The sequence below is a fragment of the Saimiri boliviensis genome, chromosome 14 (assembly GCF_048565385.1).
Source record: "Saimiri boliviensis isolate mSaiBol1 chromosome 14, mSaiBol1.pri, whole genome shotgun sequence".
NCBI lineage: Eukaryota > Metazoa > Chordata > Mammalia > Primates > Cebidae > Saimiri > Saimiri boliviensis.
This window is the reverse complement of record NC_133462.1, coordinates 80784011-80811355: the sequence shown is the minus strand read 5'-3', so window position 1 is coordinate 80811355 and position 27345 is coordinate 80784011. Positions and strand designations below refer to the sequence as shown.

The following is a 27345-nucleotide window of genomic DNA, read 5'->3' as shown; positions in this document are numbered from 1 at the left end:
ATAGAATTCCACAAAGGCTTCCCAGACATGGATGTAAATACAACCGCAAATAGAACCAGACTGTCTCTACCTTGTCTATTGACTCAGAGGCAGGCAGAACTGCCCTGAGGTCTTTGAAATATGCCAAAAATGTACAAACCACAGGTGTACTTCTTTTCCTTTGAAAGTGGGTTGTAGAAATTGAAGGAGAAAAAGATGAGAAAATCCTGCTTAAAAATCTACCTTAACATAGAAGGCTTTTGGTTACAATATTTTGAGCATGGAGGAGATACTGCATACACTTGAAATGTTTTTCAAAGCCTTACTGCTAATTAGGATCTAAATGTCTATGAAAATACATTACAGACTCACACTAATGCTCCTGGAGGTCCCGGCTTGACTGGCTGTGGAGTCACACCTCCTGTGCCGTCCTCTGACACTAGGCATGAGCCACCTCTCCACCGACAGCTCCCCCAATTAATGGTGCAGACTGTCTTCAGACACTCGCCACCACAGAAGCTGATGGGTTTGTGTTACTATTTGGTCATGCTGCATGTAATTCAGCGAGCCTGTGATTGATGAAGAGGCGTGGGCTGTTTCCTCTCCCTCCTTAGATTTGTCAATCATTGTCTTCTTGGTAAAAGTAGGAAATGCCCCCAGGCCGGGCATGGTGGCTCACGTCTGTAATCCCAGCACTTTGGGAGGCCGAGGCGGGTGGATCACGAGGTCAAGAGATCGAGACCATCCTGGTCAACATGGTGAAACCCCGTCTCTACTAAAAATACAAAAAATTAGCTGGGCATGGTGGCACGTGCCTATAGTCCCAGCTACTAGGGAGGCTGAGGCAGGAGAATTGCTTGAACCCAGGAGGCAGAGGTTGCGGTGAGCCGAGATCACGCCATTGCACTCCAGCCTGGGTAACAAGAGCGAAACTCCGTCTCAAAAAAAAAAAAAAAAAAAAAAAAGGAGGAAATGCCCAGTAGACTGCCCATAACTCAGATATTAAATTAGAAGGCCACAAGGACCTATTTGGAAACTCAGTCCCACTGCCCACCCCTAGCCTCTGTTGATGTCACACTAATAGTCCTTATGGCTGGACGTCGTGCCTCATGCCTGTAATCCCAGCACTTTGGGAGGCCAGGGTGGATGGATCATAAGATCAGGAGATCGAGATCATCCTGGCCAACGTGGTGAAACTCCGTCTCTACAAAAAATACAAAAATTAGGCATGGTGGTGCATGCCTGTAATCCCAGCTACTTGGGAGGCTGAGGCAGGAGAATCGCTTGAACCCGGAAGGCGTAGGTTGCCATGAGCCGAGATCACACCATTGCACTCCAGCCTGGTGACAGAGCAAGATTCTGTCTCAAAAAAAAAAAAAAAAAAAAAAAAAAAAATTGTCCTTATGCACACATATGGTTTATGCAAAAACTGAGTCTAACAGTGTTTTCTGCACAAAGAATAAACATTCCTAGTAGCATCTGTGGCTTGAATCTTTCAGACGCGGACATCCAGTGTGGGCTTACATTTATCACATTCCAATGTGGACTTAGATTAGTTGGGTACCCTCTACCTCGTACGCACAGTAGGCTCTGGCAGCCTGCTTAATGGAATCAAACAAAATATTGCACTCACTGTGCAATTCTTCTGTGTTGTTGACAACAAGCTGTTTCTTTCAGCCACACTCAGCATTGTATCTTTGATCAAAAATAGAAATACAAACCAGTCAGAGTTTGGCTGGAGGATTCTGGCAGCCTCTCTGAATCTCTAGATAAGCTCTAATTTGAAACAACAGCTTTTGTTCGTATAGGGGAGCCTCCACAGAGCCTTGTAAACATGTCTTTCTATCTTAGGGCATAATGTTCCACTCAAATTTAAGTGCTGCTTTGTAGGAATTCAAAGACACCTTCTGTATATTTATTCTCAATCAGTGACAGAACGAAAGTCTGGGATTCGAAGAAAAGTCTGGATTGAAATCCGTATTGTGGTGTGGATTTCATTAGAGGGAGGGAGAGAGCTGACTTCGGGACCTAAACCAGTGCTTGTCTGCTCATCACAGCAGAGATCAGTGAAATTCTCAAAAAACATAACATCTGTAAAATAGTTTTATTAGAGCTTAAAATTTTAAAGCAATTGTGTTCCATGGAACAAACCTGTCCATTTACTTACAGGCATGGCTGCCTTCTGATAGGCCGAATAGGACCATGGGGCTTGTGGCTGGAAGTTTCTGCTACTCATCAGAAATGACCTTGTACCAGCCAAGCCAATCCTAAGCCTTGTTTTTTTCAACTGTCAAGTAGGGATAATAATCCCTATTTATTTATACAAGTTTTAATAGAATTAAATGACCTTTCACCTAAGCTATTGTGGAGTTACTGATTGATTCCTTCAAGCGTTTATTACAAAATAGTTGAACCAATCTATCTTGAAACTTTTTATGTATAAATGGGATGTTCTTTGAGCTTGTGACTAACATCCTAACAACTGTGAGACAAATTGACTTGGAGAATAGTTTTCTCCCTAAAACCACGCACTTACCCATGGCTACATTAAATGTACATTGTGAATATAGCCTCATTTAACCCCCATAAAAGCCTTAGAGGTGTATGTTATCCTGATGTTACAGATGGGAACCCTAGTGCTTAAAGAGGCTTTATCACTTGTCCATGATCCCACAGCTGCTAAATCTGGTTTAAATCAGCTGTGGAAAAACTAAAAGGGTCTTGTTTTTGTTTTTGTTTTGTTTTGAGAAGGCATTTCACTCTTGTCATCCAGGCTGGAGTGCAATGGTGCAATCTCAGCTCACCGCAATCTCTGCCTCCCAGGTTCAAGTGATTCTCTGGCTTCAGCCTCCCAAGTAGCTGAGACTACAGGTGCATGCCACCATGCCCGGCTAATTTTTTGTGTTTTTAGCAGAGACGAAGTTTCACCGTGTTAGCCAGCATGGTCTCAATCTCCTGAACTTGTGATCCGCCCGCCTCAGGCTCCCAAATTGCTGGGATTACAGGAGTAAGCCACCACGCCTGGCCGGGTCTTGTTTAAACACTGCTCAACCCCTTTCTCATCAGGGGTCTTTACTAGAGCTGCCTCCCCAGCGATAGTAAAAATAAGATCCAATCCCCAGAATCAAACTAACCTTTTAGAAAATTTCAAAACAAGAGAACAGCACAGAACCCTGACTACAGCCCTCAGAACTGCTACCTGAAGACAGAGGTACATCCCACTCAGGAACTGCCCATGTGCTGGGCTGGGGAATGGGAATTCTTTCATATCCACTGACTCTCTGCAGTGGGTGCTCCTCTGTGCCCCATCATCTGCCCATTTGCTGGAAGCCATATCCCCTTAGACGTGTTCAAAACTTTGTGACCCCATGAATGTGGAATAAATAAAAATGCCATCCTTATTCTGTTTCTATGCTTCTTTGGGAAACTTTTTGATAATGGCTTAAATACAAGCTTTGTAAAAGGCAGAAAACGATGAAGAACAGAATATCCGCTTGTAAAACCTACCTTAAGCAATGTGAAAATCATTGCTGATTAGGTTGAAGAAATTTTCTGCCCAGCTTAATAAACAACGGGGAAAATTTAAAGTTATAACAAGGAAGGAAGCATAGCATTGGATCTATCATTAAATCACAACTCTGAATATTTGTGACAAAGATTAATCCTTGGCCATTCAAAGCTACTTACGACAGACACACACACCATAAAGTATAAGAACCGGAATTGTAAAAAGTAAGACAGCAATGAGAAGCAAAGAACAAAATAGCTAAATTTCCCACAAACACATCTAATAAAAGACATTCTATTGAATGGAAAGGATGAATGAATAGGGAAGTAAAGGCTATAGGGCTGCATATCCCTTCACCCATCGTGTACCCATCCGTTTGCTCTTGGCAGAACCAACCAGTGACAAACTCCATCCACAGATCAGCATAGAATGGAGTGCTTCATACAGATGCATACCTAAGCCAGTATGTTCTCAGGCCATCTTGCTCACTAGCAGCTAGCTTTGATGAAGGTGTTTGTAGGTGTGACACCAAGCATATTAAGTCTGGTGCAAGAAAATCCTATCATTGAGAACCAGAAAGGACTAGATTGAGTTCAACCATGTGTACATGGTTAGAAGCCGAAAAGAAATAATCCAAAGTCCTGTTTGTTTTGTTACTCTACTGTCCATTACTAGGCAGAATTGTTTGACAAAGAAATTCAGCGATGGATTTAGGACACTTGGTAGTGAAAAAGCTCATAGGAAAATGAGCCAGTCAACTGTTTTCTTTCACCAGGGCTACACAGAGCCACCTTTACACTCACTAGAAACTGCATTTTGCTTTGGCTTCATTTCGTGGATGTCTGAACTTAACTGTTAGTGGTTGAGTTTAGCAGTGAAAAATACTGAATTGCTGCCGGTCGTGGTGGCTCACGCCTGTAATCTCAGCACTTTGGGAGGCCAAGGTGGACGGATCACCTGAGGTCAGGAGTTCGACACCAGCCTGGCTAACATGGTCTACTAAAAATACAAAAATACAAAACCCCATCTCTACTAAAAATACAAAAAAATTAGCCGGGCCTGGTGGCGGGCACCTGTAATCCCCACTACTCAGGAAGCTAAGGCAGGAGAATCGCTTGAACCTGGGAGGTGGAGGTTGCTGTGAGCTGAGACTGCACCATTGCTCTCCAGCCTGGGTGACAAAAATGAGATTCTGTCTCAAAATGAAAAAAAAATAAGAAAAAAATATTGAAAACTAGAGAGAAAACATTTCATACCTGGTAATCTCAGAGTTCTGAGATGCTCTGCATGACAAACAACAGCAGTATGTATTTGTTGCCATCTTCTGAGGCAGGGAAAACTACCCTTTAAAGACTTTCTTTTATGAAATAACTTTGCGGCGCTTTATCTGCAAGATGAAAAGGATATGAATGAGATCTTCGTCGTGACTGTGGATTGCTGTGTGAAGTTGATCTTCCAAGTACAATAACTTCTTGCCTATATCTTCACACTTTTCTCCAAGTTCTGCAGAAAGGATGTAAGATTCCTGGCAGGAAGGGGAAAACAAGATCACTTGTTAGAGCCATGAACACAGACAGTACACAAAGGGAAAGTTTCTTGAAAGAGCTCTCCCGGTTTCTGTACCTCAGTCAGAATTGTGCTAGAGACTGTCTTCCCTGGAGATCAAACTTGAGAATATGTGAACCGATTTCAAGTTATGACCAAAGAATGAGTTTTGTCTACAAAGCTCCATAGGTTACTTCCCTTTTCTGGTCATTTCAAAGAGCTGTTTCCAGTATGTCAAGTCCCAAAGTGGATTTATCAAACAGAAACCCTGAATCTTCCAGCTGTATCAATGAGCCAATTCATAATTTAATAGAAATTCTGTTAAAAAGTGGGGAGAGGGGTCACAGGAGCAACTGGGCTAACCTGTAAGGACAAAGGGAATATTCCTTTAGGGACACAGAAATTGACAAGGGCACAATTTCTAGCACACAGTCCCTGAGTGCTAGACTTTAAGTGCCTTGAGGTATATCTTGCTGCTACCACCATACACAGGAATGGAAGCCCCGTAAGAGCAAGATGATGATGTTTTGCTTGCTGCTGGCCCTAGAGCCCCTGGCATACCCTGGCACATGACAGGCACGTAGTATTGACATGTTTGATGAATGAACAGTAGAGTCTTAGAGCGCCTTCCTTCTCTCATATTTTCCCTTCAAACTTATTTCTATGAGCCAGAAAAGGACCTTCTTTATGTCACTTTCCTCCACAAAACCACCACAGAGCAGAGTCCAAACTCTGCCATCATGTGACCTGGCAGAAGGTCCATGGTTCAGCTGTATCCTCTCTACTATCCTAAAGGCAAGCTAAGCTTGCCAACCAGACTAACCCTATTGCCTTCTCTCAAGCAGTTCTTCTTGCCCATGCATTCTTCCCCATTCTTCTCTGAAACCCAACCTTTCCTTCAAAGGCCCCAAATAATTTCACCTTGTAGTACAGCCATTCTGATAAGTTCTGTATGTGTCCACTCAAGTGAGTGTAAGCTCCCTGCGGGTAAGGACTATGGGTTAGTCATTTATTCATCCCAGGGCCCCAAGTCGAATGCTGTCCATGTAGAAGGCCTTAGATTTGTAAAGGAAAACAATAAACAAGGTTAAGAAAATGAGAACAGAAAATAGAGATTCTTAGAATAAAGCAGGGGGAGAAGCAAGAAATGAGTTCAGAATTAAAACTTAAAAGTAAAGGTAATATTTCCTCAACTAAGAGTGAAAAGCTTAGAAGAGTCAGGCATGGTGGCTCATACCTGTAATCCCAGCACTTTGGGAGGCCTAGGTGGGTGGATCATGAGGTCAGGAGTTTGAGACCAGCCTGGCCAATATGGTGAAACCCTGTATCTACTAAAAATACAAAAATTAGCTGGCACGTTGGCTGGCACCTATAATCCCAGCTACTCAGGAGGCTGAGGTAGGAGAATCGCTTGAACCTGGGAGGCAGAGGTGGCAGTGAGCTAAGATCATGCCATTGCACTCTAGCCTGGGCAACAGAGCAAGACTCCATCTCAAAAAAAAAATAAAAAAAAAGGAAAGAAAATCTTAGCAGACACAGTAAAAAAAATTCTGCATAAGGGAAAAGATTAAGATATGTATTCAGCTTAAATTGCAAGTTTACTACAAAAGCTACAATGAATATCCAACAATAACAACAAATGCCCAGGTGTGTGGTAATAGTCATTGATAAAAAGACTTTGGAGATGATGTGTTACATAATATTATAATCAGAGTCCATAAATGACAATTAAACCCGGTATATAATTTGACTTTTGCTATATTATCTTTAAAATTTACATGTCAACTACATTAGAATAAAATAGTGCCAATGGGAACTGCAAATAACTATTGCAAATACTGGAAAAGTCAAGTATACTGAAGAACGAGCTATGAGCTATAGAATGAGCTACACTCATTCACTGCAAGGAAACGTATATAGAAAAGAAATCTAGTGGCAATAACATACAATCCTGAGGACATATGGACACAATTAAAGGAACTTTAATGTGAAGCACCCGTGAAGGTTTACTCAAAATTGACCGTAACAGTGGTGAGAAGACAGCAAATACATAAAAATCACAAACATATATACACACACACACACACACACACACCTATATATACACATACACATAGACATATATATGTGTATATGTGTATATATAAATATATTTTTACCCATCCTAAAATAAAACTATCAGTCAAAGATGTGAAATTGAGGGTAGACAGATTACATGGAAGTGTAGACACTGGACAGTGAGTAACACCATCGTCACACCTGAAATAAATGAGACACTAAGAAAAAGAACATCTGGGAAAAAAATGATTGACAGTCATGAAACCACAAGTCATACAGAAAAAAGAAAAATACAGTGTTAGCAGGAAAATACATATATGACTGACAACACACTTAAAGAGAGAAAAAGCATAGACTCAGAACAGAAAACCAAGGAATTTAAAACACCCTTAAATGAAATCAAATGACTCAATCTTCATCTTGCGGTTTCAACAAATATGAAATCAAAGCCAAATTAAACAAATTTAAAATATAGTTTTACATTTCTCCCCCAAACATATAATTCCTGCCTGTTTTCCTTTTTAAATTATGTGCAGATTGATTGTAATGGCATAAATTTTGGAAAGCAATTTCATACCACATAACAAGCACTTTAAATTGTTCATATCTTAGGACCAAATATTCCCTTCCTGGAATTTATCAAAAAGAAATAATTTGATCATTTAAATTGAAATAACTTTTATTAAGCCCTTGTAATAAACATGCAAAAATGCCTATAACATATATATCAAATAGAAATAAAAGATTTTAACCATGCAAAGATGATGGCATTAAAAATATGGGAAATAGGAAATAACTGTCCAGCAATAAAGGGAATAGTTAAAATAAGGTCTGACACATTAGATTTGTATTTAGCCATTAAAGTCATTTTTAATAAAAGCATTTAATGATGATGAAATGACTCAAATAGGCAAAGCATTAAAATATTTATAATTATTATTTTGAGGGGCAGTATTATAGGAAAGTTTTATTTTCTTCTGTATACTTTCCTGAACTTTTAACATCTTTAACATTTGGGAAAAATTTACCAAAAACCCTAATTCAAACCATAATGAAAAAGGAAGAAATTTACCTGAATTTTTTTTCTAGTTTTTTTTAGAGATTAAAAAACAAACAATGTAGCATAAGGGAACAAATTCAGGGAGTTCAAGTCACCATGTTCGGTAACAGAAGATACGACTGGCATTTTTGTGGGGCTGTTTTTCCCAAGACACAAGTTATAGGATCTCTCTTAGGCTCCTGCAGAAACCATTACTTGCTGGGCTGACAGCTTCTAATTCTGAACCGAGAGGATACTGAATGTGAACCAGGTGGATATTATTTGAGAAATGTATTACTTTACTACAATGCTGTCACTCGGAATCTTAGGAATAGATTAGTTTAGACGTAAACTGAGAATTGACAGCTGATGAGAGGGTAGGTTGACATATTTCTATCAATCTGATGAAAAGTTCTGTTCTGTCCAAAGAAATCTGCCTGTCCAGAGAGAGCAGAGTGGGATTAGAACCATGAGTATCAGCTGTGCAAAGCTGCCCAGGCCCTACCTGTTAGCCCATAAATCAGGGACTAGGGAAAACTTCCTTGGCCATTTTCATGCCATGCCCAGGTACGGCAAGGTATACGTATGGTCATAGCAACACACTTTTCTGGAACATTACCTCCTCACCATCAAGAAAGTTTATTACTTCTCTTCTTAAACCTGGATGGCCCTTGAGATTCCTTCAATGAACATAGTGAAGGTGACATTGCCTGACTTGCAAAGTAAGGTCATAAAAGGTGACATGCCTTTTCAGATTACCCACCCTGGAACCCAGCCTCCACGTTGTGAGGAAGCCCAATACATGGATGGGCTGTTTATAGATGTCTGGATGATAGCCTCAGCTACAGCCCCAGTCAACAGCCAGACTTGGGAAGGACTGAACCTTTAGACGGTCCCAGACCTTGTCTTCAAGTCATTCAGCTAATACCCAGACATTGCGGAGCAGAAACACCTTCCTCACAGTGCCCTACCCCAACTTCTGATCTACAAATATCATAAATAGTTCATTTAAATCACTAAGTTTCTGGTGATTTTGATGCAGTCATAGCAGCTAAAACAGTGGGCTTACATGGGTTGTCCCTACACAGAACCTCGCACGGGTGGATAGAATTATTGCAAAATGCTAGCCAGAAGTGCATCTTCACTGGTACCTAGTTAGGGAGCCACTGTGATGACTGACTAGACTTTTGAAGTTCACTAAAGTCTTAATGCCCAGACTTGTCCCAGGGAGGGGAGCTCTTACCCAGGCTGGGAACTATGGCCATGAGACTGTGAAGTGCAACGAAGACATTACAGTGAGTGGCCACTGCCACTGGTCAGTGATCCCAGACCCCTGGCTCCTGGTTCAGTAAGTTACTGAACAGTACAGGCATCTATTCTGAGTGAGTGTATATGTGTGTGTGTGTATAGTCAAAATTTCCTAGAAAATTCCTCAGGAAGACAGTGAGTCCAACATATTGGATTGCAATATGACCCACAGGGCCTCACTTACTTCCAGCGTTGGGAGAAGCGGCTGTTTCTTCAGTGGATACTTAAGAGCAAGGTGCTCATATCATGAGAAGTAGAAAGGTAAGAAATACATAGATTCTTGTCTCCCGGGCCCTCACACTGGCCTTGAGGCACACCTACTTCCTACAGTAAAGAACAAAATTGCTGTCTAGTTAAATGATCATGTCCTCCTGGTAGGTGAGTGTTCATATGTTACAGTCACATAGGACGATATAGTCTGCAGGGAGCATCAAGCGTATGACACTACTTCAAGTTTTTCCCTTGCTTTGACAGCACCTTGCTGGAGTATGTTCTCTCAAGCCAGCGGGCTTCAGGCCTTATTCTGCAGAGATCCCCTGGTAAGAGGAAAGGGTTTTTACCGTTAACCCTAACCCAACTTCTATTTTTATCTGTTTTATTTGCTAAGCCTTCATAGAAAGCTAAAAACAAATAAATAAATAAAATGGAAGCTGTTGAAGCGAGTTTGTTTGCTTGTTCTAAAATAAAAAATTTCCCTGAGAATCTCAATACCTAGAAGTAGAGAGTGCTGGATCTGGTAGGGGTCTTAGGAACCATCTTTGAGGTTCAATGCCTTCTTTTATATACAAGAAAAGAGACTCCGAGAGTCATTTATTTATTTTACTTTATTTTTTTGAGATCAAATTTTACTCTTGTTGCCCAGGCTGGAGTGCAATGGCACGATCTCGGCTCACTGCAACCTCCACCTCCCCGGTTCAAGCGATTCTGTTGCCTCAGCCTCCCGAATAGCTGGGATTATAGGCATGCGCCGCCACGCCTGGCTAATTTTGTATTTTCAGTAGAGGTGGGGTTTCTCCATGTTGGTCAGACTGCTCTCAAATTCCAGACCTCGGGTGATCCACTCACCTCAGCCTCCCTAAGTGCTGGGATTACAGAGGTGAGCCACCACATCCGGCTGAAGAGTCATGTAACCTGGGCAAAATGGTGATGGAAAGAAATTAAGAGAAGCAAACAGCAAGTGTCTCAAGACATGGCGTCTCTTCCCTTCTACCCTCACAACTCTGAAAAGTCAGTTCTCAATTCCTGGAGAGTTCAGTCTTGGGGAAATGCTCCCTCCAGGACTCAGATGCATACTAAGTGGAGGTGACACTGATGACAACCATGACAACCTGAGATACAATGAGGAGCACAGGACTGCCCATCCACAAGTCTGTAAAATACCAGTCTGGAAGCAAAGAAAAGCAAGCCGGCACATGGGAAAGGCAGCAAGAATGTCTCCTTTCCGAATAAGAACACGGGCATCTGGTCCCACCTCTCCCATCACCTCGGTGGATTCCAAACGAACATATTCTGAACCATGTCCACAACTTCACACACTGAGTGCTTCTCTGTGTGCAACTTGTAACTTTTGCTCCCATTTGTACTTTTAAATTAAATGTGATAAAAGAAAAAGAAAACGTGCGTGACTGATACTTGATAATTAAAAATACCACCCACTACAAAGTCGCTGGGATTCCTAGCAGAAATGGAGTTTTGCAATTCTGAATGGATAATTCAAAGTACAGGTTGCTTGGCATTTCAAAGTGTCTTTGAAGACTCTCCAGTAATTTGTTTTGTCAGGTGGTCCTTTCAGCAATTCAAATTATTATTTTTTTCCTGTCTGAACATCCATCCCATCATTTAGCCTTAGGAGTAATTGTTTTCCCTGTGGGTCAAAATGAAAAGCGGCTGCAACAGGTAAATGGTCTGATTGCTTCACCTAACACGCCGTCTGTTCAAAACCCTGCAGACTCCACTTCTTCCAGGAATGCTGCAATCCCAAATCTCCAACCGTACCGTCCTCTGGGTTACAGGAGTTCCTCCCTGCATATGTAACTGCCTGTTTCCCTCACTAGATGATGAGAGAATGATTTCCTGCCCCTGCCCCTGCCCCTGCCCCCACCCCCATAGTCCTAGCTTCGTTCATAAAAGGTGCTCAGTGATGCTTGCTGAAGCAATGAACGGAGACTCCCGTAAATTATCAGAACTTGGAAGAAGCTATGCTGTTTCTCAGACTACACTTCCAAGAGATCATCTCACCCAGGTATAAAGAGATAGAAAGGAAAACGAATAAGAAGAACCTTTCTGAATGCTGAATACATGCCTTTGCCTCAGTACAGCCAAGAACTGCGTTGTCTGGGATAATCTTGCACAGGGACAGCCATGGGGTCCTGGGGCCCTCCACAGTACTGCTGTACACACATGGCTTTTATTGGCCTCCAAGAAAGCCCTACCATCTTCCCTGCTGTCCCTCCACATGGGTATGATTCAGTAGCACCGACTCAGTCAGGCAATATTTCAAATATAATTTCCTTAACTCACCTCATGATCAAAACCTGGAGGCCTAAATGTTTAGGCAGAAATTTTCAGCTGTGTTGAATCAGAGCTGATGTCAAATTCTGTCCTGCTCACCCAACTCAGGGAGCGTGATTTTAAAACAGAAAATAGGATTTCATTTGTTGGGCAGGATTTTCCCATTAAAATGACTTTCAAAAAACATTTTTTCTATAAAAGTGTCTACCCAGAAAAACATTCAGTTGCTAGCCTGAGCAGATGCCTAAACCACATGCTCCAGTGAGAACAGTCACAAACTCCAAGACCAGGGTCTCCAAGGATATTTTTACTTAGCTAATTTCCCCATAAACAAGGCTTAAGTCCTTGCCTATGACATTTGGAAGACACCAACATTTAAAATTTTAGAACTGGAGCTTATATTCAAAGGGTAGGAAAGAGATTACAAAATAATAATGGTTGTTTTGATAACAGCAAGTATCTGGTAACAATATCTCATCAGGCTGTATCTAGAGTGATGAGGAAATATTTATTATTTCTATTCTGAATAGAAAATACCTTTGGAAGAGGAAACTGTTAGTTAAATTGCGAGGTAGGCAGGTACTACTGTGGCTGCCAACTCTACTTAGGAAATGCTTCCACACCTAATGGAACACACATTTTCAGAAATGTTATCATCAGTGGAGATTTCCCACAAATCTGAGCAGACGGGCCACACCTTGGGTTGAGTCACTGGATCAAGATGATTTAAATAGCCTATTTCTTAAAAGGCTGTCAAGAGTTATTCTAAAGGGAGGAGCCAAGTGAAGTCTGTAAGAGTGTCAAGAAACAGAATGAGAAAAATCTCAAAACTGGAGTAAGAAGTACTGCTAGGATTCTAAGATTAATCTGAGAAAACAGGCAGTTACCCTTTAGGTCTTGCTTTCGTGTGGAAAATACATTGTGCTGCGGGCTGTGCTGACAAGTCATCAGTTACTTCCACCCTTGCCAGCGATCAGTGGTGGATGGGGAGGGGTTAGCACCTGTAGCTCTAGCATGATCCTCCACCTTGGATACAGCACTCTTTGCTGTAACTCGACCTGCTTACCCAGATCCTTATTTGCCACGGTTGTGTAATAAGGCATCAGCAATACCTATCCACAAAAATACTTAATTCCTGCAGTGAAAGTCACAGGCCACACAGTAAAAAAATAAAATAAAAGGAAGGTGGTACTCCCTTCTGGCCATCAAGTCAACTGTGTTTACATATTTCAAGGCTATGGTAGTATTTAAGTTTTTAAAAAATTAAAAACACATAAAACTGCATACAGCACACATACATACTTACAAGCCAAAAATGCTACTTGAGCCTCATAATGGTTGTTACGTTGTGAAGTCTCATTCCTTCTCCTCTGGCTTGAGGTAAACCAGATGTGACCCCCACCATCCGTGAGCTTAGCTGATGCACCAAAACATTTGCTTCGTTTAGTATTAAAATCACAGCCTTAAATATGTTCCTTTGGGCTGTTTTCCAAAATATATACTTGGCAAATACATTCCAGGAATGCTATATGGCTTTCTCTTTCTTTTAAAAATATTATCGACATAAAGAATATTTACTTCAGACAAATGCCTGCCCACAACATAAAGAGTAACTTTCACATCTATTTGACATAGACTTTATGATGTTTGTCTTTTCTCATAAATGCAAAGCTCTACAGTCGTGTAAATGCCAATAAGCAGAGAGGCACAAATTGAGACACTATGGGTATATCTTTATTACTCTGTATGATACGAGTATTCATCCAAATATTCAAATTATACAGTTACTTCCTGAGCAACTGGGTATTTCTTTTAAAAGCATCCAGATGTTGTCAGTGGTAAGGAAAGCATCTGAAATATTTAGACCTCTTTATGTCAGAGAAAATCTTCATGTATCTGCATGCTTGTTTTGAAAGCGGTTCAGAGAAACAAGCTCTAAATAAAAGTAATTAACAGAACCAAACAAATTGTTAGAAGAAGAAATTGCCTGCTAATTGGCATATGTTATTGGCCTGTGGTTTCTAGTTTAGATGAAGGACAACCTTTGAAAGGCTACAGTTTATATCACACGATCAGGCAAGGGGATATAGACTGCTTTTCTTTGAGCACACTGAGCTTGATCATCAAATTTGAATAAAACCAAACTTCATTAGAACCCTCTGAGAATAAAAATCCATTTGAATCCAAAATGAGATTCATAGCATTGGCTAATACCTACATACTCCCCATTTAACAGAAGGATGCAGATTCTGGGAATAGTAACAGCCAACCCTAAGGTCCTTTTGTGTAAAAAAATAAAAACGAAAAGCAGTTTGAGGGATTCCTTTTAAGGGAATGTGTTTGTTGAGCTGCCTATTGCTAAGAAATATTGAACTGTAAAGAGAAACCATGAAGACAGAATTAAATGCCAAACTCCATCCAGGTTCACCTTATAGTAAAACAAATTTCAATTTTAAGTATTTTTTTGTAAACTGTGCAACTGAGAGACTACCGTAGTTACTGTTTTTAAATGTCAGCATTTAATTCTGGTTCTGGATGGCACTTTCACCAATGTCACTTCTGTTTCCATTGGTGACAGTATACTGCCCACCCTAAAGTCTCAGGCACCTCTGTAGTTTGCTGCAAAGAGATACGGACGCTATGGTTGGTGGTTATCTACTTTTTCCCTCAAAAGGCACTCAGCAAAGAAGAACAAAGGGCCGCTCTTCTTTCTCCCACTGTTACTCAAGCTTATTGGCCTGAGGTTCCTAATCACATCAGCAAAATAAGATCTGCTCTGCTATAATCAATGCTTCCAGGAAATACATGGGGCCGGGTGGAGGAGAGGGTGTGGAATAACCAATGGCTAGCAAAGCAGAAATACCAGCATGGACAGAATGGAAGGCATGGAATAATTCACTGAAAAAAAGTGGTGTGGTTTAAGTCTTGGGCAGAGGTAGGATAATTTCATGCAGGAGTTTCATAGAACTCTAGTCCCCATCTCCTGTCTGTTCCTAGCTAGAAAGGGCAGGAATATCTCACAACCAGCTCGTGGGGGGACTGGAAGTTTCTGACTTTAACTGCCCTGGCTGCCAAGAGGTGGGGGAATCAAATGCACTGTAGCTATGATGAGGGGGCAGAGTGCTAGTTCATCTTCCACATTACAAAACCTCTCAGCTATTCCCAGGACACCACGGAGGATTCATTGGATAACACCTCCTCTGTTACAAACGCTGAAAATGAGTCCTTCCCATCCAGGCAGAGGCTGTCCTGCTATCGATCCCTCAGTCTGCACCAGTGAATGACAAGGAATTTCCAAGGTGAACACGTCACCACCAGTCCCGAGGTTGTTTTCCTCAGAAGTGCTGACCTATTTTTAATTAGTGGAAGAGGTGCCACCGTGAGGCCCTGGAGCATGCAGCAAGGTTCCACCGAGCTCCGTTCCGAAAGAAGGAGAAGCCGGCAGATCAGAGGAGTCCCCTTCCTTCCCTTGGGCAGGTGAATGAGGCTGACAAGCTGATGACAGTAATTAACTGAGAGAACCAGAAGGAGCCAGCTAACTGAACAGAGGAAACGCCTCTCTTATCCACCTGCCAGCTCGTCCCTGAGCTCTGCTTTCTCTCTCAAATTCAGTGGCCAAGACCAGGCCAGGGGCGGGGCCCTGGGAAGCCTGCACACTTCTGTTTCCATTGGTCAAGTCGTGTTTGTTTCTAAACTGATGTAGGCCTGTTGTATTTAAGATCCTGATTCGATAATCTAAATAAATACTATGTAGAGCAATGAAATATTAGTGTGAAAGACAAAAGTGCTTGACTCCATAAAAAACAAGTTGGAAACCTTGAGAAGACTCAATAACATTTAAAAGAGGGGGAAACTGAGAAATGTTTTTGCAAGTGTCCTTAAAATTTCCAGTCCACTTTAAGGACACCAAAAGTGGAAACTGTTGATAATGCATGATGGGTGAGGTTTACACAAGAAGGGCCATGTGAAAAGCCAATCAGCAGGCTCTACAAACAGAAATCCTTGGTCCTATATCGAATGAATAGCAAATGAGAGGGAGAATTTTCAGCTAGAAACAAAAAGAAGGTTTGAAATACACATGTATCATCTTTGATGATTCTCTGCCTTTTCTGACTTTTTAATTAACCAACAAATCACCAACCCTGGTTGCATCCTGCTTGCCTCTAGGGCTCTACTCTCGGGAAAGATGGCTGGGTTTGCAAAACTTCAAAGTGTAGTGGAGATAGAACTTTCCTTTATGTCCTAGCTCTTTGCTTTTTCCCCAAAGACATTAACAAAAGAGCGAAACCAGCTGATGGGTAAGTTAACATTTTCCCCTTGTCAGTTCTTGTCAAAAGTGGAGGAGATAGTAAGAGATCATGTGGTTGGGGATGTGCTCTTTGGAGAGTCAAAGTGAGTTTCCAGATGTCCCAGAGCCAGTAAATGTCAGAGAAAAGAAAGAATCAAATCTGGTCCAGCTATGGCTAAAGAGGAAGCATTTTTACCAAGTAGAGATAGTTCTAGAATTGGAAATCAGTTTAAGATGAGGAGGACAAACATCTCCATTGTGAATCGCCTTTTCCAGGTCTTTTTTCATGTGAAATTGAATAAAAAGGAATGGAGATGCCTACGCTGTGGCTCACAGCATGATACCTCAAAGTGTGACACTCGGGCATGCGGAGTACTTTGAACTAAAGGAGATTGGAAGGCCTCAGAAGCAAGGTCTCTCCGACCTTCTCCTGCCCTCCTCTCTCACACTCCTTTTCCTCCCTGGATGCAAGCCATAGAAACCAGAACTCCTCTTCCTCAAAGTCAATCATAGAAACTAGGACTCCTCTTCCCTAAAGAAATCATAAAACCTAGAAAGGGCACTCTCTCCCTTCTCCCTTGAAGACCCTCAATCCAGAGGAGTCCTGCCCCATACCCAAGGGGAAGAAATGCTACACAGAGCATCCAAGAAGAATCTCAACAGACAGGCCTTGCTGGTCTGCTCACCCCCCGAATCTATAACCATTAGATCATACCCATTTTGTCCGGTCACATTCCTTCATAGCTATTTAAACTTATGCATAAAAAGTTTTCCCTGGGTCTTTGGGTCTTCACTTCTGAAGCCTACTGTGTCACATAAAACTCCGATTAAATAAATGTGTTATGTTTTCCTGTTGTTAACCTGTTTTTGTTATGGGAGCGTTAGCCCTTATGATGGCTGAGGAAAGGTATCACACCTAAACTTACAACGCTTTTTGAAGACCCAAATCTGAACGAATGAGGCTACATAGTTGGGTTGTGTCTCATTGCTAATTCCTTTCATTGCAGCTGTGTTCACACACTGGCACTCACATATTGCACGCGATGACTCAACATTGCCAGGTCCTCTTTTGGCCTGTTCGGTGGGAGCTACGGGCTCAGAAAGGAAGCAGCTGGGATGAGAAGTCTGGGGGGAGTGATACTGTCCAGGGAGCCCATTATGTAGAAACAGTAGTAGAAACAGAAAACACCCCACAGGCCGGGTTACAGACAGGAAAGAAAAGAATTACGCAGGTATTATAGCCAGAACAGTCAGTACAAAAGAGCCACTTCACAGCAGAGGAAGCCTGGCTCACCGATTTCCCTGGCTCCTGTCTGGCCCAAATACAATTTCTATAACATTTATGAACCAGGGCCAGTGGCAGCTGATCGTTTCCAGAGTCCTTGAAAAGGCTCGAAGGAGAGCTGTCATGAAACTGGAAAAGAAAAGGACTCTTACGATTCGAGGAAGTTCATGCTAAGATTGGCACTGAGCCCCGTTGCTGACTTCCTCTGTAACAAAGTCCAAAGCAAATTGCTTTGCCTTAATGGGCCCAGCTGTAAAATGGGGGAAATGGTGCTCAGCAGCCTAGCAAGGACTGTAGACACGGGGAAGGTGTTAATGACAAAGTCCTTCTGATAACAAAGTAACACCAGAATGCACATCACCACATTGGCCAGATACTCATAGAAAAGGCTTTGAAAACTCACCTCCCTGTGGACCTCTGGAAGAAGTCAGCAATTTGCCATGAAAGATTTGGGTCAAAAAGAAATTGACTGCCTTCAAGGCATCAAGCTTCAGTAGAGAAACCAGTATATAGGATGGTCAGACCCAGCAGGGAGTTCCAAAGCAAAACCAACCCAGAGCTGCAAAGCTAATAGACATTTTAGCCACAGGATAAATGCAAAGTACGCAGACTTCAATGACTCCTTGGAAAAGACAGGCAGGAAAACAAAAACACCTTCCTAATGAGAGCCTTGTTATCATTCCCCTGTACCTTCAGTGGTCTAAAATCCTAGACCCGAATACAAACAAGAAGGTTTTGCTTAATTAAACCTTTCTCTGTCTAGATATCCTCCACTAACTCATTGCTCACATCTGCTTCTTGACAAAAATCAGAGAATATTATACATGTAAAGGAAAATTTCACAATCTCAAGCACCCCCAAACTCCTTATACAAGAGGGAAAGTTAAGCCTGGAGACTGAGTCATGCAACACCCTCTTCCAAATAGCTGTTCCAGCATTCTGTATACAAAAAGCATTTTGGAGGTTTGTGACTGCCAGAAAGAGTGACAGAAACAAAAGTTAACACAAATTAGCCTCTACTGTCATTTTGAGATGCATCCTTTTATTTAAATCTTGTCCACAGCTTCATGAGATAGTTTTCATTATCCTCTCATCGTGATAGTGTTGTTTTTCTTAACAGATGAGGAGATGTGGCCTGTAAGAGACTTAATTGGAGATCACAGCAAACTCAGACTGAGTTTGTCCTGAGACAAAAGCAACTGACTCAAACATCTATAGTCTGGTTTTTAAATGGGTAGACATTAAAAAAAAATTTTTTAATCTTTTTTGTAAAGTCTACACAGTAAAATACACTCTTTTTGGTGTGAAGTTATGAATTTAGACATATGCATAGTCACAAAACTACCGCCACAATCAAGAACGAGAATACTTTGATCATCCCGTCCCCAACTTCCATACACCAAATTTCTTCCTGTTGCTCTTGTAATGAGTCCCTTTCCCTTTCCTGGAAACAGCTGATCTTTTTTCTGGACCCATAATTTTGAACTTTTCAGAAAACGTCATCTTAAAATCCATGACACTCATGAATTCAAAGAATGGCTGCTCTCTCTGTAAATATAAACCCACCACTGTGATACAGGAACAGGGAAATGATACCAAAAGGCAGCAAAAGCTATAAGGTCCCCTCTAAAGCATGCACCCACCCCCAAGAAAGCAACAAATAAACTATAGGACATCCTCAGCATTTCAGTTGGTGGAGAGGATCTGGAAGGCTCTCTGGGGACCCCGTGGAGCACCCAAACAGCAGCCATCACAGGACCTAGGATCAAGCTCTACTCTTCCTTCATCCTTGACCCTAAGCTTCCTATTTTTCAACAAATACAGTTCTGTGTTCTTACAGCCAAATAGTGAAATTGACAGCTGCTTACAATCTTATGGATGAAAACTAATCCTCCTATGCCTGTGAAAGTCAGTCCCCAGAGAGCCCGGAAGGCTTAGGGCTCAGTTGGTAAAGCAGAGAAGGAGAAAGAGAGGTAGAAAGAGAGTGACGGGGCACAGTGCCCCAAAATATGGCACCTTGGCATTTGAGGAACAGCAGAAGCAGGAAAGTCTCTCTGACCTTCTGCAGCCATTCTCTCCTGAAGCAGGCCATAAATAAGTCTCTGACCTTCCTCTAAAGTAGATTATAACACCCTCATCTTTAAAATGTACATCCTATGCCCAAAGGAAAGGAATATCCTCATCTCTGAAGACACAGGGATGCAGTGAAGAATCTGAACAAGCAGGCCTTACTAAGCTTCCCCCCGTTTATTGCCATTTAGATCATACACCTTTGTCCAATAATACTTCTCCACATCTGCCTGCTAGTCATCAGATTTAAGCACAAAAATATGCTAGTTTCTATTGCTTTGGGTTTTCATTTCTGAAGGCTCCTATGTCATATGAATTTTATATTGAGCAAATTTGTATATTTTTCTCTTGTTACTCTGTCTGTATAGGTGCCTCAGCTGTGAACCTTTTGATGGATTTTTTAAAAGATACTTTTTTTCTCCCCTCCAGGAGGAAGAGATCTCTGCTGAATCAGTCCTGGCCTCCAGCAGAATCAATGACCCAGGGACTCCATCACATACCTGGCTTGGCTTCTCACAGCCCCACACTGAGCTCCTGGTAGCTCACTTTGGAAAGCCAGCCACACCTTCAAAGACTCATTCCCGGAACCTGCAGTTTCTTCCACCCAGGAAGAAATCCTTGCTTAGGTGGCATTCCCTCCACCCCAGAATATTCTTTCAAGCCAGGAAAAACTTCCTAGGGGCTTTTTAAGGAAAAGACTCTTGTTAGGGTGGGAGGGCGAAAGTAAGGAGAGGAAGGGGAAGAGAGAGAGGAAAGAGGGTAGAAAAAAAGAAAGTTACATAAAATAATATTTTAATTTGTAATACATAGATCTCAGGCCAAACTTTAGTTGTGTATATGAAAGAAGAACATTATAAGCATTCATTATGATCTGGTTTTGGTAAAAAGAATTAATGGGATATATACATATATTTGAATGTTTCATTCAAATAAATCATATATTGTAATATATAGATTCTAAATATATAATTAAATATATATGGTGCATGATATATAATTTATAGTATATATATTAAATGTCATATATGGCATATATAATCTATAGTGTATATAACTGTTATATATATGACATATATAATGTATACTATATATGGTAATTCTATATTAGACTGCATATTCTAATTCTAGCCACTAAATTAGAATGAAAATAGAACAAAATATGCCAAAAGCTGGGTTTTTTTGCTCTTCCATATTTCAAACTTCTACAAAAATTCTATGTTATTTTGAAATCATATTCAAGAGTTATTGAAACTTTTAAAAGCTTATATGGCTCAATGGGAAGTCCTCCCAATATTTATTGTTCCCATTTGGAGCATGGTCCCAAAGCACCCCTTAAAACAGGGGTCCCCTCTGGAGGCCATGTGGAAAGGACAGACCTCTTTCTGTTCGCCTCCAGCCCAGTGCAGAGAGGGGATCAGGTGAGCCTTCCATTCTTCCAGTGCCTGCAAAGGGGTCTTCCTCTCATGCTCGGAGTGGAGCCTAGGGGGAATGGGAGGAGCCGCTGAACAGACAGCTCCCACTAGGTCATCCAGCTGCCCCTCATCTTCTACAGACAGGCTGTCCCTGGCTTCCTGGAGTTGTAGGCTCTGGATAAGCAGTCGACAAGCTTCCAAGTCAGCTTCCCACACTTTTCCAAGCAGTGGACACTTGCAGCTGAGACAGAGGAAACAAAGGCATAAAAATGAACTCAGTGATATTTCATCATACCAAGTCAATAGCTTGTCTACCTGGCTAAATGTCAGCTAGTTATCTTCTAATTCATGACTTAATTTCGCAGTGATAAATTATTTCAACTAGAAGAGTCATCAGAAGGACCAGATTTGTATACCATCAAGTCACCATGAAATGTGCTGGTCCTTAGCTGCTTGGTCTACAAAGGCATCCAAAATCCTATGTATTTTTCCAAACTCAGCAACCAGTACAACATGGCTTCTGCTCATAACTGTTTTCAGCCCTACTGGCTTGCTTTGACTTCTCAGGCCTGACCAACTCTTCCAGGTTAGATCATTTCTCTCCATCCATTCCCCACCAACACACATATACCCATGCCTTCATCTGAGTAAATCATATTATCTTCAGAACTCGGCTTAAATAACATTTTAGTGGGGGAAACATTCTCTGCCTTCCAGCTGGAAAATATGATGGGTCTCTTAGCATTTTTTACTTTTATTTCAGAGTATTTATCACAGTTCTAATTATTTATGTGATTCTTGTTTTCTTTTCCCTGAGGGCAGGGCTTGTAACTACGTTGTTCTCCACTATATTGCTAGACTGTATTGTATTAGTCTGTTTTCATACTGCTATAAAGAACTACCCAAGACTGTTAATTTATAAAGGAAAGAGGTTTAACTGACCCAAAGTTCAGCATGGCTGGGGAGGCGTCAGGAAACAGCAGAAGGTGAAGGGGAAGCAAGGCACCTTCTTCACATGGTGGCAAGAAAGAGAAGTGCAGAGAAAAAAGGGAAAGAGCCCCTGATAAAACCATCAGATCTCATGAGATCTCACTATCCTGAGAACAGCACTGGGAAACTGCCCCTATGATTCAATTACCTCCACCTGGTCTCCCTTGACATTTGGGGATTATGGGGATTATGATTCAAGATGAAATTTGGTGGGGACACAAAGCCTAACCACATTAGTTCACCACTTGCCCCTCCCAAATCTCATGTCCCTTTCAAATTTCAAAACCAATCATGCCTTTACAACAGTTCCCCAAAGTCTTAATTCATTCCAGCATTAGCCCAAAATTCCAAGCCCAAAGTCTCATCTGAGATAAAGTCAAGTCTCTTCCACCTAGGAGCCTTGTAATATCAAAAACAAGTTAGTTAGTTCCAAGATACAATGGGGATACAGGCATTGGATAAATGCTCCCATCCCAAATGGGAGAAATTGGCCAAAACAAAAGGGCTACAAGGCCCCATGCAACTCCAAAATCCAGCCAGGCAGTCAAATCCTAAAGCTCTGAAATGATCTCTTTGACTCCATGCCTCACATCTAGGTCAGGCTGATGCAAGAGGTAGGTTCCCATGGTCTTGGATAGTTCTGCCCCTATGGCTTTGCAGGGCACAGTCCCCTTCCCAGCTGCTTTCACAGGCTGGCACTTAGTATCTGCAGCTTTTCCAGGTGCATGGTGCAAGCTATTAGTGGATCTACTATTCTGGGGTTTGGAGGATGGTGGCCCTCTTTTCACAGCTCCACTAGGAAGTGCCCTAGTGGGGACTCTGTGTGGGGGCTCCAACCCCACATTTCCCTTCCACACTGCCCTAGCAAAGGTTCTCCATGAGTGCGCCATCCCTGCAGCAAACTTCTGCCTGGACATCCAGGCATTTCCAGACAGCCTCTGAAATCTAGGCACAGGTTCCCAAACCTCAATTCTTGACTTCTGTGCACCTGCAGGTCCAACACCACGTGTAAGCTGCCAAGGCTTTGGGCTTGCATCCTCTGAAGCAACAGCCTGAGCTGTACAATGGCCACTTTAGCCATGGCTGGGACACAGGAACCAAATCCTGAGGATGCATAATGCAGCAAGGCCCTGGGCCCAGCCCAAGAAACTGTTTTTTCCTCATAGGTCTCCAAGCCTGTGGTGGGATGGGCTGCCATGAAGACCTCTGACAGGCCCTGGAAACATTTTCCCTATTGTCTTGGGGATTAACATTTGGCTGCTTCTTACTTATGCAAATTTCTGCAGCAAGCTTTAATTTCACCTCAGAAAATAGAATTTTCTTTTCTATTGCATCATCAGGCTGTATATTTTCTAAAATGTTATGCCCTGGTTCCCTTTTTAACATAAGTTCCAATTACAAATCATCTCTTTGTGAATGCATTAAAAAAAATTCTTTTAAGAGGACCCAAGTCACTTCTTGAGTGGTTTGCTGCTTAGAACTTTCTTCGACTAGATACCCTAAATCATGTCTCTCAAGTTCAAAGTTCCACAGATCTCTAGGGCTGGGGCAAAAGGCTGCCCATCTCTTTACTAAAGCAAAACAAGAGTAATCTTTATTCAAATTTCCAAGTTCCTCATCTCTATCTGACACCACCTCAGCCTGAACTTCATTGTCCATATCACTATCAGCATTTCAGTTAAAGCCATTCAACAAGTCTCTAGGAAATTTCAAACTTTCCCACATCTTGAGTCCTATCTTCTTCTGAGTCCTTCAAACTGTTCCAGTCTCTGCCTGTTACCCAGTTCCAAGTCTCTTTCACATTTTTTGGTATCTTTACACCATCTTCAACATGGATCATGAATTTACATACATACCATGCCCAGCATACAAAGTAAATGTGTGAGCAGGGAAGGGATGATATAAACCATGACAACTAATATTCAGCCTCAGTGGTAGAAGACAATAGAAAGGAGTGACTGGCTAGTTGGGAAGACATATATCCCTGTATATGGAGCACATCATCAACCCATCAGCTCAGGCACACTGAAACTATGAGGAATGTAAATTCAATGTTGACAAAAATCTTGACTTTTTTGGAAAGCCAAAAATTAGGAATTGTCAATGAAAATATATATCTTCATCCATCCAGACAGCTTCATGCTAGATATTTTCTACAGACTTAACTTCCGTTTAACAATCATTCCTCCTACTGTCTTTACTCTGCTATTCAATCCACTATTGTATTCTAAATTTCAGTTACTTTTAATTTGATTTTCTTATATGTATTCCAGTTCTCCATCAAGTTTCCTATATTTTTGGACATACTGATTCTCCCAAAGCCAACATCCATAAATGAGATCATAAGAAAAAAGAAAGAATTAGGCAGAAGTAATATTAGAAGAGATTATCAGCAAAGAATATCATGTATTGACAATGAACATCAAACCACATATTTAGGAAGTACTACAACTCAAAATAGGAAAAGATCAAAGAAAACACACACCTAGGCCCATCATAATGAAACTTCTAAGCACCAAAGACAGAACAAAACTCTTAAAAGCAGTGAGAGAAAAGAAAAGCACATTAACTTCAAAGGAACAAAAGTATGGGTGACAGAAATGGTGAATGGTAGAAGACAACAAAACATCTTTAAAATGCGGAAAGAAATTAACTGCCAATCTAGAATTATGCAATCATTTTGAACTTTCTTCAAAAATAAAAGTAAAATAGCCTAGGCATGGTGATTCACAATGGGAGAGGCATAATGGGACTTCTCATGTACAAGAAGCATTTTATTTCTTGATGGTGATGGTTTCATGAGTTCATTTAGTGAAAATTCATCAAGTTGTACACTTGCGATATATGTATTTTATGTCTATGCCAATCTAAAAGAACAAAAAAAGAAAAAGAAAATATAATAAGAAAAGGAGGAAGGAAGGAAAGGAAGAAGAAAAGAAGGGAAGGAAGGAAGGGAGGGAGGGAGAGAGGGAACGGATTTTCTGAGATGCGCTGGAGCAGAAGCACAGGAACGCGGTCTGATCCACACTACAAACAGCAGTCCTTATTTGGGGGCACTTTGGTATTTTTCATTTTTCTAATTTTAGCCAATCTAATAGGTAAAAGGTGGGATCTTGTTTGAAGTTGCATTGCTCCACTAGGATCACTTCATAGCCACTCAGATTTTCTTCTGTGAACTATCTTTTCATATTCATTGCCTGTTTATTCCTTTCTTGGGTTCCCTATCCTTTTCCCAGGGGTTTTGCTGGAGGAGGCATTTTATTACCACTTCAGTATCTTTAACTTTTACACTCTATTCAAGTTTTCTATTTATTCTTCCATCCATTTAAATATTTTATATATATATCCTTTATATAAATTAATCTATTTTCTTTTCTTTCTTTTTTTTTTTTTAAGACAGAGTCTCGCTCTGTCACCAGGCTGGAGTGCAGTGGCATGATCTGAGCTCACTGCAACCTCTGCCTCTGGGATTCAAGCAATTTTCGTGCTCAGCCTCCCGAGTAGCTGGGATTACAGGCACACAGCACCACATCCAGCTTTTTTTTTTTTTTTAAGTAGAGATGAGGTTTCACCATGTTGGCCAGGATGGTCTCAATCTCCTGACTTTCTGGGTGATCCACCCGCCTCAGCCTTCCAAAGTGCTGGGATTACAGGCGTGAGCCACCACATCCCGCCTAAATTAATCCACTTTCTAATGAATTTCCAATGTATTGTTACATGTTTGTTTATAATTTTAAAAACTATTTTAAAAGTTACTTGTTTGTAGATATCCTTTTCAGTATATGTTTTACTTATTCTTTTTCTGATTTATCTTATTCAGTCTTATCAAAGATTTGCTATCTTATTAATCTCTCCAAAGAACTAATTTTTGCTTTGTTAATCTTCATGTTGATTTTTGTGCACTATTTTATTGATTTGTTCTTATCTTTATATTTCCATTTTCCCCATTATTTGGATTATCTTTTTATCAGCTTCTGATAAACACTTAACTCATTTGTTTTCTTATTTTCCTCTCTTGATAGTTTAATGTTATAATAAGTATATTTAAAGCTCTTAATTTTTGTCTGAATACTTTAACCATGTCCAATATGTTTATTTAAATTTTTAATTATTAAATATTTTAAATATACAGAAAAATACCAAAAATAATTTAACAAACACCTGTGGGCCTATCATAAAATCATCAATTCATAATATTTTTCTGTAATTGCTTTATATTTATTTTTAGAATTTACAACATTATTGTCCAGAAGATTTTACAGACAGCCTTTCATTATCTTTCCTAATGTTTTCCTTGTTAATTCAAGGGCTATATAGTGGCATGTTTTTTAGTTTCTACATTGAAAAATTTTTTCTCACCTCCCTTTTTGTTAGATTAATATCTAATTTTATTGCATACTGGTTGAGAATTAACTGTGTAAAATTAACTGAGGCTTCTTCTATCACCTAGTACTTCATTGATTTTTGTAAATTTTCCCTATGTATCCAAAAAGAATGAGCATTGTGTTCACTGAGTGTAAAGCAAAGGCATATTATGTCATTAAAATTTTTATATATTTTTTGTTGTTTGCTTCATCTGTGAGTTTCAGAAATGAGTGTTTTAAATTTCCAACTATAATTCTTGACTCTTCTATTTCATCCCACAGTTTTATTGGTTGTTTTATGAGTCTCAGACTATGATTTTAGATACCTAGGGGTTCCAATCATTAAATTTTCTAACTGCTTCTTTTCTATAGATGACAATTTTCATTGTTTATATGACATTTTAGCCTTAAAGTCTATTTTCTCTGATATTAACATTGTTATTCCAACACTCTTTTAGTTCAATTTTACCTAGCTTATCTTTTTACTATTCTATGTTTTCAGTCTATTTGCATATTTTTTAAATGACACCAACACAAAACATTTGCTGAATTGTATGAAACCCATTCTAAGATTTTATCTTTGAATTGCTGGTCTTAACCCATGTACTCTCAATAATTGTAATTACTGTGTAATTACTGGTGTTTTCTCATTGATTTTAGCCTAGTTTTTCAATTTAAAAAATTCACTATTTTCTTTTTTTATTTCCCTTTTTCTTTTTATTGAAGTCACATACAACTGTAAGAAAAAATATAGAGAGATCTCATGTACCTATATCCAATTCTTCATAATAACAACACTTTGCAAAACAATAGTACACTATCACACCAGAGTATTGACACTGATGAAATCCACTGATCTTTGTCAGAGTTCCCATTGTGTGTGTGTGTTCATAGTTTTATCCAATGTTATCACTTGTGTGAGTTCAGGTATCCCCTACCACATTGAAGATACAGAACAATTCAATTATCACAGGAATCCCTGTGTCCC

General features: G+C 40.5%; 1 protein-coding gene across 12 annotated transcripts in view; it reads right to left on the bottom strand.

The window, feature by feature from the left end:
* Positions 1-27345, bottom strand: part of DISC1 (DISC1 scaffold protein) — a 380547-nt gene that overhangs the window by 32953 nt on the left and 320249 nt on the right. For 10 of the 12 annotated variants that reach the window (XR_012513582.1, XR_012513584.1, XR_012513586.1 and 7 more), the window contains 2 exons: positions 20968-21244; positions 4744-5012 (listed from right to left, as the gene is read on the bottom strand). Coding sequence is in view for 1 of the 12 variants with exons in the window: in XM_074385319.1 (XP_074241420.1) it covers positions 4848-5012; positions 20968-21244 (442 nt within the window). In the remaining 11 variants the exon portion in view is untranslated. Of the gene's footprint in view, positions 1-150; positions 5013-20967; positions 21245-27345 lie in introns of those variants that run through there. The other 2 variants (XR_012513591.1, XM_074385319.1) reach the window with 2 other exon arrangements.